A 16,860-nucleotide genomic window follows, 5' to 3' on the forward strand; every position below is an offset into this window, starting at 1 on the left:
AAGTTCAAGGTGAAATGGCGTTCTGAGGTGTACTCTTCCAGGCTGTGCAAGCGGTGTGCAAACTTTCCATTACCTTCCCACTGAAAGAAACGAACGAGATGCGTGGCTGTTCATTTTTAATCGGATTCCCACTACATTCAGATAGGCCATAATCATGAAACATTAGTAAGTGCAGATGTTTTTGTACATCTGTATGGAATTGTGTAAAGTGTTAGCACCAGTTGTATTTCCTAACAGCATGCATTTTCTCTCTCTGTGGGCATGCAAATACAGTTTCCACATAAGCACCTTATGAGTGAGGAGTGGACAGTGGTTACACTGAGAAGGTTGGTCCAAAGTGACTGCATTGGCTGTCATACAGTAGCAATATATAGCAAGTTTTTATTGGGTGAGAAAGTTCAATGATGCTCAAGTGTATGTAGTGCCCTTCTCGTTTGTGTGTCTCTCTGAACTCTGAATCAGTTGTTGCCAATGATCCTGCCATGCTCATTAAGAAGATTAAGCTACTGGGACCTTGAATTTCCCCTTGGGGATCAATAAAGTATCAGTCTATCTATCTATCTATCTATCTATCTATCTGATGGAAAGTCAGCATCTGCTGCTTTAGTTTGTGATGATGTTTTGCCTGGTGCGTTAACTCAAACATGAAAGTCTCCTATCTAGCTGTCTCCGAGACATTGGTAATGGGAAACATTTGTAACGTTTGTATTCCAACTTTTGTCATAAGACTCAATACACATTTAGACTTTAGACTTAAGCATCAGCCTTTGTGCGAGCCTCCTCTGTCTATTTTGATGCTCATATTATTACAAATAGGCCTAGTTGAAACGGTTCTGTTTTCGTTCTGTTCGAATAGTAGGCTACCGTCAGCCCAAGACCCAAACAGCCTCCGGGCATATTTATGCATTACAGTATAAGGCTGAATCTGTGAATAGGTCATAGCTGTAAAAAGTTGGTCTGTCCGTGTTCCGAAGCCGTCGGAGTTACATTCTTTTGAGTGGCAGCAAAGGCAGCCAATTAGTGTCAAGTGCTTGCATTTCATAATGAGGTTGCCAGTTAAGCCCGAAAGAACACCAAATGGGTGCAAAGCCACGCGTTTAAAATCCCCCACCCTAACATAGCTTACTGAGAGAGGCTTTTAGGAAGCCTCTAAGGCATTACAAACCCAACAAAAATTTTGTTGTCTACATGTCACATCACAGAACAAAGATAAATACCCCATTCAACCATTCTATGTCACTTTTAAGTATTTGACAATTTGAAATGTGTAGAGCATACGTTCAAAGTGGACTTAATAGGCAAAGCTATTTTTTCTCAGACTTAACACATAACATAACATTATGTACATCAAAAACATATTCACATTAAATGTCAGTGCAAGTCAACAGTTACTGCATATATTCCACAACACAGTAAAGTGAAGTCAGGGGAACCTGAAAAAGAAGCATGAAATAATGGTGTACAATGTGTCCTAACTTCACTGCCTTCCCAGATCAATTTCAGACTACAGCATCAGTAGAAGTGGTCATCTCCATTTAGAAGGTGGTGGACATCTGCTTCATTTAGCAGTCCTTGAACCATTTCATAATTGTGTTAGAAGCTGTGCTCTTGCGTCTTCACCTCAATAATTTTGATCAAATAAGATGTGAAGAACTCCCATTAGAACTTGCAGTTTCATCAAGTTGAAGTGGCAGTGCAAGCATCACTTAAGGCTGCTGCCCCCCTCCCCACCCCCCCACCCCCAGGTGTCCCAAAGACAGTTCAGCGGAGAGCAGCAAGCTCCTCCCGGGCAATTTTGGCACTGATGGCCATGGGGATGTCAGCCATTGTGGAGGAGGTGTGCAGGCGGGTGAGTCGGTGGGAGGTGTTGAGGCTGTTCCTGGCGTTCTCCAACCTTTGCTGGGTGAAGAAGTGGCGCCACAGGTAGGCCAGGAACTTGTCGTGCAGCGAGGCGTAGATGAACGGGTTGTAGCACGCCGAGCTCATGGCGAACAGGTGGCACGACACCTGGATGACATTCACATGCTCCTTGCCCAGGATGGAGAAGTCGCTGTCCAGGTCACGGATGAGGTTGACCACCTGCAAGGGCAGCCAGGAGAAGGCGAAGCAGAGCACAGAGACGAGCAGGAGCCGAAAGGTCTTCCTGCGCTTGCGTCCCCACTTCTCCTGGTTGGACGACGGTAGCGCCGCCATCAGGCTGGGCAGGTTCCGGTTACGCAGGTGGAAGGAGATGGCGCAGTAGGAGACGGAGACGGCGCTGAGGGGCACGAAGTAGGAGAGCAGCAGGACGAAGCAGGAGTAGACCAGGCGTCCACGCTCTTCGTCTGGCCAGAACTCCTCGCAGACGATCATCTGGTGGCCCGTGGCGCTCAGGTCCAGGTAGACAGTGTGCAGGGCCGTCGGCGTGGACATGGCCAGAGCGCAGAGCCAGATGGTGGCCACCAGGCAGCCGCAGAAGAGCCGTCCGGCGCGCCGGCGGATGGGGTAGGCCACCACCACATAGCGGTCCACCGCAATGGCCGTCAGCGAGAGCACAGCGGCGAACACCGTCGCCGTCTGCATGAGAGTGACAAAGTGGCAGGTGAAGGGCCCGAACACCCACCCGCGCTGGTCGAAGGCGTAAGAGGCGGTCAGTGGCACGCAGAACAGGCACATGACCAGGTCGACCAGGGCCAGGTTGCCGATCAGGAAATTGGTGGTGCTGTGGAGCTTCTTGTTGAAGCCAATGAGGAGGAGCAGCAGGAGGTTGCCTGAGCAGGCCACCAGGACCACCATGGCGTAGAGAGGGATGAACAGCGGCCTGAGCTCAAACACTCTGTCCAGACCACTAAAAGAGGACGAGGCGGAGATATCCCAAGCAGATTCATTCTCCTCAGACATGTTGAGAAAGTACAACGTCTTCGCCATTATACTTCGATGACTCTTTTACCTGGGGACATGCAGCATCAGAATATTTAGCATGTATTTGTATGAATAGTTCACTCAAGTTCAGCTCAGACTCAGTAGCTCCCCCTGTGGAATGGGAGGTGGCTACTGCGTGTGACCTGCAACTGGATATAAATGGAATCTTAATTGAGCTTTCCTGTCAACCCTCTACTGTTCTTTTGTAAATCTCAAGAGGCTATTAGAGATTGTGAAAACACAAAGTGTCCTATAACTCCGGGGCAACAACTGTAATTAGCTTCTCATCTTCACAATGAGGGTCCTGCCAGAGTGTTAAGGTCAATTTTAAACAACAGTCCTCGGTCAAATGGCTTCCAGTAAAAACCCACACTTAATGACTAGTCTGCATGATCCCACCAGGGAGATTCACACATGCAGACAGATTAAACCAATCCTTGCATCTTGGAGCAAATACAGCGGAAATCTTCTAGCAAGCCAGACTTACCAAGGCCTATTTTGGGACATTGTGACAATCCCTCAACTATGAATGAACCAGTGAGGGAAATCAACATATCAGTATGTTCAGTCATATCTATGTTCCTTACATAATGCAATCAGTATCAATCACTGTTCATACAAGGTTGTGTACAGGCAGCTTTGAAATATTAGTAACATTAATTATAATGCAACTCTGATGTATGGCAACCGTGCCATTAAAGCACCATTAATATGACAAGACAAGCAGGGGTGCAGTTGTACATCCTCAGATTGGGCTCTGCAATATTTTGTTTTTCAGTCCATCTGCCAAGACCATGTGGCAGGAGGATGGGAGCAATACTTAGCCAAATAGAATGTTGCTTTTTAGCCAAAGCCATAGCCAACATCTCCATTTAGTGAATATTCTAAAACATTCCCTTTCATCATTCCAGACATCCTGGTTTGCTAAAGGTCACAGATACAAGCTATCATGTGCATAATGCACATGTAATGTGAAACAGCTTCATGGTGATTATTTGAAGATTGCTTAATTCAAGCTTGCTCCCTCATTCCTAACAGTAAATGAATAAACATCAACAGGATTTTGCTATTTTAGCAACACTGAGTGCAGACTGCAGAGCGTCATGGTAAACTACAACGGCACAAAATGGATGACTTCTTGAGCGACTTTCGGGGCTTTTAGCTTCAATGATGTTACAATTATGGCCGTGCTTGAGAATATACAATAGAATAGACAATAGAATAGACAATATTATGATCTCTACCCTAGAAATGGTCGCTTTTTCTCTGTCTATCTGTTCCCATGATATTTTTTTTCTTAGAATGGGTAACGGCACAAACCACTATGAGAACGGGGTAAGATGAGCATAGGGGTAAGATGAGCCACCCCTTTTTTCTAGGAAACCGTAAACAATTGTTATCATGTGACAGCATTTTAAGGAAGAGGGTATCATTCCTTACAGTCTGTGGAAATGTACAGCACATGGCAAATGTGGTAAAAAATATATGTGTAAAAATATGATTCTTTTGCCCTCCAAGTGGACTCCATTCATGTCCAGAGTTAAGGTGATTTAGAGAAAGCTGGAATAGAACAACATTCAGATGCATTACACCTCAATTGGTGTCCTTTTAAGCTATGATGTGAGGGCTAAACAGAATGATGAATGACATGAACATGAATGCTACCTTAGCATGTTGTGAGAAGCATTTTCTTTCTGGGGTAAGATGAGCCACCAGGGCTGGGGTAAGTTGAGCCAGCTAACTAGTACTTGTATTGCATCTGTAAGATTTTTAAGTTTGCCTTGATTTTGTGACCTCATTCTATATGGTTCCTCAGTGTTACTAAGAGCTAAAGAGACTAGACAGAAAATTAATGACTTATTGAAGTCAATTAAATGGGTGAATTCAAGGTAAACAGGTGCAAAAAATGTTATAGGCCTAAACATGTCTTGGCAAATTCTCAGTTAAATGTGTTTGTTACTGTTTGTAGAATTATTAAATTATTGTTTTAAGAAAAAAAAATGTTTTACCTGAAATCTTTGTTTTGGACCAACTTGCCCCACACCTAGGCTCATCTCACCTCACATATGGGGTAAGTTGTGCCAGAAGACCAACTTTTTTGCAGAGAGCATATCTCTTTACCCTTATAAGTTATCAAAGAGTTGTTGGTTACAGATGTTGTAGAACACTTTGGGTTTTTATCTGGTGTACAAAGTTTACAAAACAAAATCTCTGACACATTCGAATGATGAAGAATGTAAAAAAAAAACGTTCTCCCCTACAGCTGATATGAAAGTTTTGTAGTGGCCATCACACCTTGATAGTGATGATTGCTAAACACCTGATGGTCCATTAATCCGACAGCTGCAGACTTCACTGACCTCTGTCTGTCACACTACAAAATCCGTTGTGCAGCTCATGACTGCTTGATTCTCATGAAAATGAACAGTTACAGCATTCAAAACCTAACGAACAACTCAGGTCAAGCTAGTCAGACATCTGACCTCTTCCAGTTGTCCTTAAAAAAAGGAAACCAAAAATGTATGAATGAAAGATTATTGCATCACTCATTCTTCAAACCTCTAGGAGAGCTTTGTGTCTGAAAATGGGACAGTTCAAACAGCACATCTGTAATTGGTCACTAGTGGACACTCACTAGGTGCATGTTGGTGAATAAACATGTTGCCTTTAAATAGCATGACTCATTGGTGTGCTGTTGCGAGAGACGTGGTCCTGGACATGACTTTCTGGCACAGTGTGTGCGACATATAATTTACTGCCAACATAAATGACTATTGTAGGATTAAGGCTGCCTGGCTATGGCAGCAAGATGGCCAATGCTTTCATCCACTTTGGAAGTGACTTTCCCTTTTCAACAGCAAGTTAAAGGAGAGGGGTAAATGGCCAAGCTGTGATTTGAGACATCTACACCCCTGCTGTCAGATTGTGCTCCAACAAAGCTGAGCCTCCAATTTGGTCTAACCTGTGATTCACTATTGCCCCCCCCCCCCCAGAACAGCATTCACTCAAGACAAAGCTATATAACCACAAACTAGTTGCAGACATGGGTGCAAAGATGACATTCAAATCAGAATAGCTGTTATATGCTGCCACCATAGAGTGCAATATCAGTGTATCTAGTTTAACAAGCCTAATTCTAGTTTTATATAGCTTTGTTGGCAGTAGCCTACATGTGACGTTATTTAACAGAATGCTATAGTCACAAAGAAACTCACAACACCAAACCAAAAATGACACCTGTTCCATATGTCTATAACATTAACAATGTTGCAGAAGATTTCACGCACATCCATGCACACTAATGCGATAAGTTAAAGGCTACCCGATAAAAACAAGAAAAAAAAGAAAAAAACATACTTACAAGCTTTGTAATGGTGCTGAAATTTCCTGTCACACTACAGAATGTTTAGCTGTAAAAGATCAAAGGATCTAATGCTTCCACCCGATCAGAGCAGCCTATTCAATGACCAATCCCTGGATTTTAACGCTTTCTCAGATATCCCCGCATTAAAATGACCAAAATCAGTCAGTGCTCCAGTTTTAAGTAATTCATTCAATCAAAAGAAAAATATCTGCAAACAGCCAAGTATATGTCCAACCTCTGTATTTCCGCTGTCACGGTTTCAGACCCCAAGAAATTCCACGTCTCGTTCTCAATTACAGGTAGCCAGTGCAAAGCTGCGCGGTGTGGGGTGCAGTCGTCACGAACGCTCATTGATCTATTTCAAAACCACCCCAGAAGGCTTGCTTCCACGTTTGCAAAAGCAGGTGCTTGGTCATGCATCTAACATGTAACAAACACACCTCACATCTCGTTTTAAACGAGTCTGGCAGTCGACACAACAAAATTACTCTGCAAATTAGCCGGATTCATGAAATATTCCTAACTTTGCAAAGAAGATGAAAACCAAGCAGTTCAGCTAAATACACAAGCGTTTTAAAATGTTAATGTTTATTGGTCTCACTTAATAATACCCTAGCTCTGTTTGACGGAATACCATTGGAATATAATAATTACAAACACAGGTTTCTAAGGACTAGTCACTTAACTCTAGACTCTTGCTGTTTGACCCCAAATTATTTGCTGATGAATGTATTATCCAGAAAGCGAACAGGTGTCAGGTACTTTACATGATATTTCACAATGCTGACCTCTAGTGGCAAGCATGAATATTTATCAAATTAACTTGCAAGTAGGCCTACCCTCTGTAGGTTAGTTTAGCTAAGAAGACCTAACATTACAGCATTCACAACTGTTTTTCTTTTAACAAATGTACTCTTCCAGGTGATTTTAATACTCAAATATAAAACACAAGTTAATGACATCCATAATATACAGACATCAAAGTATAATCCCAACATGGTTTTGTGGATTTACAATTACAAGCTAAATGCATGAGCCATTGACATGTATGACATTTAAAGGAATTGTGCATAACTGCAGTGATAAAAACAAACATTACTGTATCATACAAACCTGACATTTAACAGGGAGCACATAATTTCTCATAGAATAATAGCCTTAAATGGTCTTAACAGGGATCGGCTGGCTCAGTTAATGGCCTTTTAAACCCTTATTTGCTGACAAAGAGCATAAACACCACTTATGGATATACATGAGGGAATGAGGCAAACATCTCATCATTGAAATGTGTCTGTGATGCAATCATCTGCTGTTGCCTCCAAATCGGTCAAGGTGGTATCCAGCAACGCCACCACTGCACAGAGGTTTACCTGTTAACCTGTTAAAATGACTGCTGCTGCCAAGACCAAATCTATTTCTCTGGACTTGCGGCCTCATCCATTTGCCCATTGTCCTCTTGTTCTTCCTCGGCCTCGCTGTGAGAGGGGTCTCCACCTGGTTGCTCTTGAGTTTGAGATGGTCGCAGCAAGTACTCCAGCTCCTCTGCACTGATGGCCACCTTCTCAGGGATCAGCCAGCGCTTAAAATGCTCCAAAGCACTGCAAGTATTTAAACAATATAGAAATTAGTAGGCTACAGTGTATAGTATAGTTCCCTGTGCACCACTAGATGAGTGTAATATTGATTTGGCACAGGGAACTACATTTCTATATAACTAGCATAATGTACAGTACAACAAAACATTGCAACTAGTATCAGGCCTTGGTTATTCTGCTGAACAGGTGACCATTACCCAGTAAAGGCTATAAGGCCACCCACCTCTCATCCATATCCCCTCCATTTTGGAACAGTTCTGAAGTCTGAGCATCATGCAGGAATCTGTCCCAACATTCCTTTTTTGCTTGTGAAAGAGACCGTAGCATCTCTCTTGAGGTAACCTCACTTGCCTGGCCCTTGATTCTTTTCAAACGATTTTCTGGAAGATTGGAACATATTAACAATGAATTTACGAATTAACAATAACTGATGGGCCTAGATGTACAAACAACACCATCATAGCAAAATATTAATTTGAGTCAGGGTACCTAAACTGGCTATGTAGATATCAGAATCAGCCATAGGTTCCCATGGACTGAAGGCAGACATTGAACAAATTCCATTCCCTTGTGTGCCGTTTTGTGCCGAGGGTTGGAAAGAATCTGTAAATTGAGCTTTCTCATCTTGACCCTCTTCTTGAGTCTTGGGTAAATTAGAGCAGATTTCGGACCACAGTTCGCCGCTGGACCTTGCACCCTTGCTTTCAAAGTCGTCGATCATATTTGACCCAACAGTCTGTAAAGTAATAGTTAGAAGTTATTAGTTAACACCAATCGAATATATCTTATCTTCAGAAAGTGTGAATTTGCAAACCACCAGGCTATTAGCCAAAATGCATAATGTTATATGCCATCGACTTTTGGACCATAGACATAGACTACAATACACACAGCAGGAGAAACATGCCGTTGTTTGACAGACTTATAGCTCCAAGGTTAAACATGTTTAACATGATCAGACACCATAAATAATAACGAAACCAAGCTAGCACAATACAATCCGTTTTCATAGCTAGCTATCTAGCTGATGTTAACTGTTCTTACCTCGTAACGTTAGGTCAGAAGTGGCTAGCTGATGGTTACTTAAAGATACTTCTTGAAAAAACAAAAGCAGAAATCACCATTTACATCACTACCTCAATCCCATGATATTCTGATAGCGATTTCCTTGCAGTGTCTAAATCCGTAGGTTTGGATATAATCTAACCTCTGCTAAACCACTAGAAATATCTTATAAAGCTAACCAACACTTCGGAGATTATGTGTGTGTGATACGATTGGTCAATGTTGAAGTCCGATTATTTAACAATCTTTTCTATTGGCTGATACTCTTCCCCGCCCCTTGAGGAAGTATTTTGGTATGTTTATATTTACCATTTGACCCACAGTTAGCTAGCTACTAGCATTAGCTATAGTAGGCATTGTTATTTAGTGAGACAGGCTTCCTTCAAAGTATTTATTATATGAGCATTACAGTCTGATTTTGTTGGTAAAATTAGGGAGGCGGCTTTGTAGTTACTGTAAAAAACAGAGCTGAGAACGTCAGTGTTGTTGCCATCTTCTAACTGAAGGCTGGCTAGAAGCTATCAAGAACTAGCTAAGTTTGTGAAGCTGTGTATTTCTTTTTTACTTTTTCAGTCTTTGCCTGGAAGAAAAGGTAAATGTTGAAGATCCCTTGGTCATCGGGGTACATCACAGAGGTAGTCGTTGCATTTATTCCATAAAACCATACACTGAATAAAATAGATAAAAACAAAATCTAAACGTGAGGTTTCTAACGCCACGGGCAATTTAGTTAGCATTCGGAGTGTTTTTGAATTGCAATGTTGAAGAGCAAGGGCGCACTGTTTCCCTTTTAAAAATATTTTTGCATGCACGTGTGGCGCATTTCATATTACGCGTTGTTTAATTTACGTGTAGACTACGACTACAGCAAACTATGCAACCACACAACTTTTAAGATGTCACGCTGACACCTACTCGCCTAGTTCTCTCCCCTCGGTCCAGTCACAGTGCATTGACCTTCTAGTGCTCACTTCAGACATTGTGTATGTGTCCATGTCACGTAATTAAATGTCATGTAATTCAAAATATAATGGTTCAAGTGTTTGCTGACTGCGTTATAAATTGAATTCAATGTACATTACATTAGATTTAATGTTAATATTCCTCGTTTGCTTTACTTGCATCCGATGGCAGAAAATATTAAGACATAGTATGATTGTGCATCAGGTGACGGTGCGCAGGAGATGCAATCCGTGCTTCTGCGTCTGGCTGTAGTAGCGGTCCCTATGGGTTTGCTACTTTCCAGAAGCATGGCGTGGATGTCCAGTGGCAAAACTCATGTGGAACTCATCAGTCGTTTGAGAGGTAGGCATATTATGCATATAACTCTTACATGACATATGCGTTGTCTCTCAGAGGTGCATGCACCGCTAATTAGTTCTGTGTTTTATACATCATCACATCATAGATCATGGGGTAATCCGCAGCGATCGTGTATTTGATGCCATGCTTGCCACTGACCGAGGGATATACTCCAGAGATTACCCCTATGCAGATTCTCCTCAGTCAATAGGTGAGTTTCAGTTGGTTTGGTCCCTTTAAAACATTTCATATGTTTTTTGGAAGGGTTCTACCTAGTATTCCCCATGCTCTCTTTTAAGGTTACAAGGCTACCATCAGCGCACCGCATATGGTGAGTGAGACCTGTGATTTATTTGACTCAGATTTAGCTGTTGGCTATGTAGATGTTTTTTTAGTAAAAACAATTCATTTTAAATAATGCATATAAAGGTTGTACACTTGCATAGTCATTCAGGGAATGGACATTATCTCAACCAAAATAAATTTGCCCTTGACCCAACTTGAGTATGCCAAGGTAATGTGTGTTGTATTTTCCTTTATTTTACAGCATGCCCATGCTTTGGAAGTCCTTAGTGACAAGCTTACAGATGGGGCCACTGCATTAGATGTTGGCTCTGGAAGTGGTTACCTCACTGCTTGCTTTGCCAGGATGGTAAATTGTGAAATGTTGTTACATCATTTTTACAGACAAAGCTTTGAGCGTAACGATCAAGCCCAATATGAATAAATATGTGAGACAATTGCTTAGTTTTCTTACTGTCTTTTTGTAACCCTTACATCACTGCCCTGCAGGTAGGGCCGACTGGGAAAGTTGTCGGGATGGATCACATTGATGAGCTGGTACAAAACTCTGTGAGAAATGTTCAAGCGGATGATCCAGAGCTTCTTTCCTCTGGCCGGATTAGGCTTTTAGGTGAAGGAAAATACTTTTACTGTTGTCGCCCTGGCTGTCTCTAATGATCGCAATGCAATGTGATCGCTTTTCCTCTGTGCATAGAAAATGTCGCTTGTACATTTTTTTCAAAGAAAGAAAGCATCCAGTCTAATATCTCCTCTCTTTGAGACTGATCCTCTGAACATGCTCAACAGTAAATGATGATGATATGTGTTCTTTATTTAGTGGGTGATGGGAGACTGGGCTTTCCAGAACAAGCCCCCTACGATGCCATTCACGTAGGAGCAGCAGCACCAACAATTCCAAAGGCAGTAAGTACTTCCCAGCCTGCATTCTCAATTGTTGGCATATACGCATGTAAAAAAAGACACATTATGTTTAATTACCTTTAACCTTACTTTTAATTACCTATATATATACCCTACATATTTGAATTCTGTTATAAATCATTCCTGGCTTCTACTGTTGTGCCCTTGAGCAAGGCACTTAAAGGAGAATTCCGGTGTGATATTGACCTAAAGTGTGTTGAAACATGATACCACACATGAGTGTGAACGTATGTCTCATAGCCCATCTCGGCTTGTCCCCTGCACTCCAAAATCTGGCGCTAGTTAGCCGATGCTACCAACAGCTGGTGGTGTTTCGGCATCGGGCTAGCCATGCAAATAAATCACTGTTTTACACCAATTACGAGGCTCAATGTATCTCCACACTTCATTGGTAGACTTCTGAGGGCCCTGACATTTAAAACGAGACATTGAGAACTTTGAAAAAGCACTGGTAGTTTACTTACAAGACGATTTATACAGACAGTATCTTCACAAAGTTTAGCGTTTGCAGCCATCTTGAATTTAGTCACGATAAGTCGAGCGACGAGTAAGAATGAACAGGTATGATAAGGGATCAGATTCCAAAAATAATTCCGTGGAAATGCATGGATTCCAGTTGCTGCTACTGGAAGAAATCCATGCATTTCCACAGAATTATTTTTGGAATCTGATCCCTTATCAAAAGGGAGTCAAAATAGTGTTTAATTGTGATTTGAATGTTGGTTTGCAATTTTCAGAGCTGTGTTTTTTTGACTGAGGAATACTATTATTCTGCTGGATAACAACAGTAAATTGAGAGTTTTTAGATATTGAGCATGTTGAATTGCCATGGAGACATGGGGGGGGGGCTGTTTATCTGCTTGAATGGTAACCCAGAGAGCCTTCACAGCCTGAGGAGATGAGCGTGTCAAACCGCATTGTGTGCAACAGCCATTCTTGCTCTGTGTTCTCCGCTTTGATGGGGTCATTAGTTTGTATCTCTCTGGAGTCTCTTTTCCACTCTGACTCATCGATTCTGATGGCTCTCTCACTTGGCCGAGTATTTGTTTTGACTGGTCATAATAGCAGAACCTCATCTATGTCGACTCCTAAACGCTCATGCTCTGCGCTGTGTTGTGGCGCTCCTCAGTTGCTGGACCAGCTGAAGCCTGGTGGGAGACTCGTGCTACCCGTGGGGCCGGAAGGAGGGAGTCAGGTTTTGGAACAGTATGATCGCCAGACCGACGGGACCTTCCTCAAAAAGGCCCTCATGGGGGTGGTGTACGTCCCACTTACAGACAAGAACCATCAGTGGCCCAGGTATACATCAACTGTATTTACATGTGGTTTGATAAAGTGCTTCTGGTCTTGGAGCAATGATGATGTATCGTGTGTGTGTGTGTGTGTGTGACTACTGAACTGAAATGATCTTATACTGCCAGTCAATTATCTTGAACTAACTCAGTGGGTGAAAAAACATTTCAAAAAACATTTCTACTCTGATTCATTTTCAGTTAGCAGTATTAATCAGAGTTCTTTACATTTGGAACATGTAACACAATAATAAAGAAGAATCAGTCATTCCTCTTCTTAATAAATTAATTAATCATGCTCATTTGGAAAGTGGAGAATGAACGGGCAGTGAGTGCAGTTGGCTCTGTAAACTCTGTGTTCTTTAGAGATCACCTTAGCGCCTGATATTACCGGAGTGATCTGAAAAGGGGCTCTGCTGTGTGTTCTTTCTCCCCCAGTGGTGAGCTCTGACTGCGGTCTGGTTGCCCCTGATAGGTGGCGCTGGTGCTGCAGCTCTGGGTGCCTGTAGGCCAGAAGGAAAGGCTTGACTCATCCAGGCTCCGAGCGCTGCCTAGCAACACTCGCAAGCCCCCACCAGCCAGCTCTTGCTCTTGCAGCTCGTCTTCCCCCCTCTGTGCTCGCCGACCATGACAGAAACACAAGGCTGTAGTGCCTGATGTGAAGATGATAATGTTGATCGAGATCAGATAGTGAGTGAGCACTGTGATGCTTTGCAGTTCCTTCCCTTTTATGTTGGCAAGTTGAAAAGGTCTAACATGTGGCTTTAAGGGAAACTGATTTGGCTTCTGTTTTTATGAGATTCTTGATTCATTTTTTTTCTCATGGAGGGGTGGGTTTCTACCACCTAATAAACGCAAATATGTTTAGTGTATGTGTTCATAAAATAGCACATTGATGGTCAACAAACAAAGATGTCTATTTGATGATAGGGCTGCAACAATCAATTGGTTATCAACTATACATTAAAGGCCAACAGTGACTGTAATTGGCAAATCGGTTATCGATCATTTTTTAGGAAGGGAAAATACCTAATTTATCTGGTTGCAACTTCTTAAACTTGAGTTTATTAACCTGACCTACTCCTCTATGACAGTAAACTAAATATATTAATCAAACAACTAATTGATTAATTGAGAATATAATCAACAGATTACTCAACTATGAAAATAAACGTTAGTTGCAGCCCTATTTCATGATGGTGTGAGACTGCTAGTCTACTTAATTAATTTGTAAGTGTTCATTGTAATGTTTTGTCCTGAATGACTCTACAGACTGAAAATTGGCTGTACTTAAGTTGCGTGTATTTCGTATTTATAAATAAAGTAACCGTATCATATGAGTGTATCTCCAGTGATTTTTGTTGAACTACTTGGTTAGCTAATTATTAAGATGGCCTGTGAACTGCCAATAATATAAAAGGAAGAAGTCAATTATTATTCATGAGGGGCATTTTGTGATGTCATTTTCCTGCGACAACATGAGAGCAAAGGGAATCCGGTGACAGCAATGCATGTGAGTCTTTGGGGCTCAGTAGGAGAAGTAGTTGTATATTTCAGGAACTGTTTACAACTCAAGGAGCTGATATACACCCCTATTTATGCAGTTGATAAATTAGTGTCCTCTTATACATTACACACAATTGACATTCTCGGAAGCGTCGTGAAAAGGGGGCACGTTTCAGACCTTTGTAGACTTAGAGCGTCCACAGCCTTGTTGGCTGCTAATGCTAATTTCGCTAAAGAGAAAGGTTTGCATTTAACCTTAGACGTCAATAATGATAGTCGTTTATCTTCACGCTCTGTAAATAAAGTTGGCTTATTCAGCAATATCCACAGCGCTGCCATTGACGCGTACACCACAGAACCACGGGAGATTAATTTAGCAGTTGTAAAGAGAAACCGCTCTGATCCAGCCGATGATAGAATGGACCAAGATGTGAAGGAAATAGGCGAAAAACGTAAATGTGAAAACTCGGACAATCATGAGAAAACCGGTCGCAAAAGGCGAAGAGGACAAGGAGGAAAACAGCTCCGTCCTGGCGAGAGATATGTTCCTCCACCTCAAAAGCGCAACCCAGGCGTCAGTTTCAGTCAGGAACATTTTGACGAGACGTCATATTATTTTGATGGAGGTCTTCGTAAAGTTCGTCCTTATTATTACGATTTCAAAACTTATTGCAAAGGACGTTGGATTGGCAAGACACTTCTGGAGGTTTTCAGCAGTGAGTTCAGAGCTGAACCCTTGGAATATTATCAGAAAGCAGCCAAAGCTGGTCGGATTCGGCTTAACGACACTCCCGTTGATGACCTGAATATCATTCTAAAGGTGCACTACATCTTCATACTTCAGTGTTGTATGTTGTTTATTGATGATTGAATTGTATGGCTTGTGGAATTAGGAGATAGATATCACTAACTATGTGTAATTTGATGACCATACCAAGATGGAAATATCATGACACTCGTATAAATGAATATGATTAACTTTGATCTTTCATCAAGAACAATGATTTGATGAAGAACACAGTCCATCGCCATGAACCACCTGTGGTTGGTCACCCCATTGAGATTATTGAAGAGAATGATGAAGTTGTGGTGGTGGACAAACCGGCCTCGCTGCCAGTGCACCCCTGCGGACGATTTCGACACAACACTGTCATCTTCATCTTGGGGAAGGAGCGAGGTCTCTCTGAACTTCACACTGTCCACCGTCTGGATCGCCTCACGTCCGGAGTGCTGCTCTTCGCCCGCACTCTAGAGGTGTCAAAAAGGCTGGATCAGATGGTGCGAGACCGAGAGGTGAGTTACGGGCTTCATCTAAGCTACTGGTTATGAACCAGGAAGGAGGCCCTAGCTTTATTTTGTTAATATTTAAGGCAAACTGTGTAGAACAAATCAAGTGGACATGTAAACGATGGTAAAATGTATTCCGATTCTGTCTCTTGGTTACCTATATCAGAATGTGTTTTGTTTCTCAGCTGGAAAAGGAGTATGTGTGTCGAGTGGAGGGAGAATTCCCAGAAGAAGAGCTGGTGTGTGAAGAGCCCATCCTCGTTGTCTCCTTCAAGGTTGGTGTGTGTCGTGTGGACCCCAAGGGCAAACCCAGCCGCACAGTGTTTCAGAGGATTAGCTGGAATGGCCACTCCAGTGTGGTTCGCTGCAGGCCTGTCACTGGACGCACTCACCAAATCCGTGTCCATTTGCAGTATCTGGGATACCCCATTCTGAATGACCCAGTGTACGGATCCTCTGCCTGGGGCCCTGGACGAGCCAAAGGTGGCTTGATTAGCATGACCGATGAGGAGCTCTTGGAAGCCCTTGTCGAGGAGCATCGCTCAAAGGAGAGCCTGCATTTGTTGGACCTATCTGATGAGGACCTAAAGAATGGAGGAAAGGCTGTGGCTGCTGAAAGTGCTGCCCAGGTGGACACCGGCTGTGAGAGTAACCAAGATGGACCCTCGGATGTGCCACGTGCACCAGCTGATTTGTCTCAGTCAGGTGACAAAGACCATAAAGCCAAACAGGCAGAAGAGTCTGAGGGGGAACCGGTCACTGAGATTGTCTCATCAGGGGACACAACACCTTTATCAGGTGGTTCAAATGCTGGGACAGATCCTTTGTGCCGAGAGTGTAAGCTTGTCCGACCGGATCCCACAGAGAAGGAACTTGTCATGTACCTCCATGCCCTGAGATACAAGGGACCTGACTTTGATTATTCCACCTGTATGCCTGACTGGGCGAAGGAAGACTGGGTTGAAGATGAATGATGCCACCTTTTTTATCATTGTAAACAAGATTTCCATTTAGGAAATTGTTTTTAATATAAAGTATGTTGAATTAGTATGCATTCATTTTCAAAATATAATCTGGTTAGATATCCCAAAATGTATGATGACATTTTCCTCTGTTCTAAAATTCTACGTTTGTGTTGAACCTCAGAGAATTGTCAGAGCTTATTAAAGGGTAACATTTCAGTTTAGCCTAAATAGCTTGAGAGCAAAGTATTTCTGTATTGAATCATTGGCAGTTTTTTTACGAGCTTGGTGACCTTTATTATTTTAAATTAAAAGGAACTCATTAATTGTATTTTGACATGCCTCTTTCAATTGATTTTAGC

General features: G+C 42.4%; 4 protein-coding genes across 9 annotated transcripts; 2 read left to right on the plus strand and 2 right to left on the minus strand.

The window, feature by feature from the left end:
* Positions 1-1,761: 1,761 nt before the first annotated feature.
* prlh2r (prolactin releasing hormone 2 receptor) lies at positions 1,762-6,754 on the minus strand. The gene is made up of 2 exons (XM_042072697.1): positions 6,501-6,754; positions 1,762-2,929 (listed from the first exon to the last, which is right to left on the minus strand). Exon 2 carries the CDS (start codon positions 2,905-2,907, stop codon positions 1,762-1,764), a length of 1,146 nt encoding a protein of 381 aa, XP_041928631.1. The 5' UTR covers positions 2,908-2,929; positions 6,501-6,754.
* Positions 6,755-7,175: 421 nt separating this feature from the next.
* Positions 7,176-9,134, minus strand: ccdc32 (coiled-coil domain containing 32). Of its 3 annotated transcripts, none has more exons than XM_042072702.1 (4): positions 8,982-9,134; positions 8,350-8,596; positions 8,084-8,240; positions 7,176-7,863 (listed from the first exon to the last, which is right to left on the minus strand). In XM_042072702.1, exons 1-4 carry the CDS (start codon positions 8,982-8,984, stop codon positions 7,677-7,679), a joined length of 594 nt encoding a protein of 197 aa, XP_041928636.1. In that variant the 5' UTR covers positions 8,985-9,134; the 3' UTR covers positions 7,176-7,676. The 3 variants fall into 3 exon arrangements, with proteins under 3 accessions (XP_041928636.1, XP_041928637.1, XP_041928638.1); XM_042072703.1 differs by having other exon boundaries at positions 8,905-9,134; XM_042072704.1 differs by having other exon boundaries at positions 8,997-9,133.
* A 66-nt stretch (positions 9,135-9,200) lies between these two features.
* On the plus strand, positions 9,201-14,080 carry pcmtl (l-isoaspartyl protein carboxyl methyltransferase, like). Of its 4 annotated transcripts, XM_042072698.1 has the most exons (10): positions 9,201-9,218; positions 9,499-9,560; positions 10,093-10,230; positions 10,334-10,438; positions 10,527-10,558; positions 10,775-10,879; positions 11,020-11,140; positions 11,348-11,433; positions 12,581-12,750; positions 13,219-14,080. In XM_042072698.1, exons 3-10 carry the CDS (start codon positions 10,110-10,112, stop codon positions 13,250-13,252), a joined length of 774 nt encoding a protein of 257 aa, XP_041928632.1. In that variant the 5' UTR covers positions 9,201-9,218; positions 9,499-9,560; positions 10,093-10,109; the 3' UTR covers positions 13,253-14,080. The 4 variants fall into 4 exon arrangements, with proteins under 4 accessions (XP_041928632.1, XP_041928635.1, XP_041928633.1 ...); XM_042072701.1 differs by lacking the exon at positions 9,201-9,218 and having other exon boundaries at positions 9,225-9,560; positions 13,182-14,080; XM_042072699.1 differs by lacking the exon at positions 9,201-9,218 and having other exon boundaries at positions 9,225-9,517.
* Positions 14,081-14,198: 118 nt separating this feature from the next.
* Positions 14,199-16,829, plus strand: rpusd2 (RNA pseudouridine synthase domain containing 2). Its single transcript, XM_042072964.1, has 3 exons — positions 14,199-15,069; positions 15,246-15,542; positions 15,722-16,829. Exons 1-3 carry the CDS (start codon positions 14,251-14,253, stop codon positions 16,508-16,510), a joined length of 1,905 nt encoding a protein of 634 aa, XP_041928898.1. The 5' UTR covers positions 14,199-14,250; the 3' UTR covers positions 16,511-16,829.
* The last annotated feature ends 31 nt before the right edge of the window (positions 16,830-16,860 follow it).

The sequence above is a fragment of the Alosa sapidissima genome, chromosome 19 (genome assembly GCF_018492685.1).
Source record: "Alosa sapidissima isolate fAloSap1 chromosome 19, fAloSap1.pri, whole genome shotgun sequence".
In the NCBI taxonomy this organism is placed as follows: Eukaryota; Metazoa; Chordata; class Actinopteri; order Clupeiformes; family Clupeidae; genus Alosa; species Alosa sapidissima.

What these genes read in the sequence shown, in the direction of transcription:
- prlh2r (XM_042072697.1), bottom strand. Translation starts at nt 2,907, where the DNA reads ATGGCGAAGACGTTGTACTTTCTCAACATGTCTGAGGAGAATGAATCT.
- ccdc32 (XM_042072702.1), bottom strand. An exon ending in TATCTACATAGCCAGTTTAG is followed by an intron (nt 8,241 to 8,349) that starts GTACCCTGACTC and finishes CCAATCTTCCAG; the next exon opens with AAAATCGTTTGAAAAGAATC. An exon ending in GGAGGGGATATGGATGAGAG is followed by an intron (nt 7,864 to 8,083) that starts GTGGGTGGCCTT and finishes AAATACTTGCAG; the next exon opens with TGCTTTGGAGCATTTTAAGC.
- pcmtl (XM_042072698.1), top strand. Translation starts at nt 10,110, where the DNA reads ATGCAATCCGTGCTTCTGCGTCTGGCTGTAGTAGCGGTCCCTATGGGT. An exon ending in ACTCATCAGTCGTTTGAGAG is followed by an intron (nt 10,231 to 10,333) that starts GTAGGCATATTA and finishes ATCACATCATAG; the next exon opens with ATCATGGGGTAATCCGCAGC. An exon ending in AGATTCTCCTCAGTCAATAG is followed by an intron (nt 10,439 to 10,526) that starts GTGAGTTTCAGT and finishes CTCTCTTTTAAG; the next exon opens with GTTACAAGGCTACCATCAGC.
- rpusd2 (XM_042072964.1), top strand. Translation starts at nt 14,251, where the DNA reads ATGCATGTGAGTCTTTGGGGCTCAGTAGGAGAAGTAGTTGTATATTTC. An exon ending in ACCTGAATATCATTCTAAAG is followed by an intron (nt 15,070 to 15,245) that starts GTGCACTACATC and finishes TCTTTCATCAAG; the next exon opens with AACAATGATTTGATGAAGAA. An exon ending in AGATGGTGCGAGACCGAGAG is followed by an intron (nt 15,543 to 15,721) that starts GTGAGTTACGGG and finishes TTTGTTTCTCAG; the next exon opens with CTGGAAAAGGAGTATGTGTG.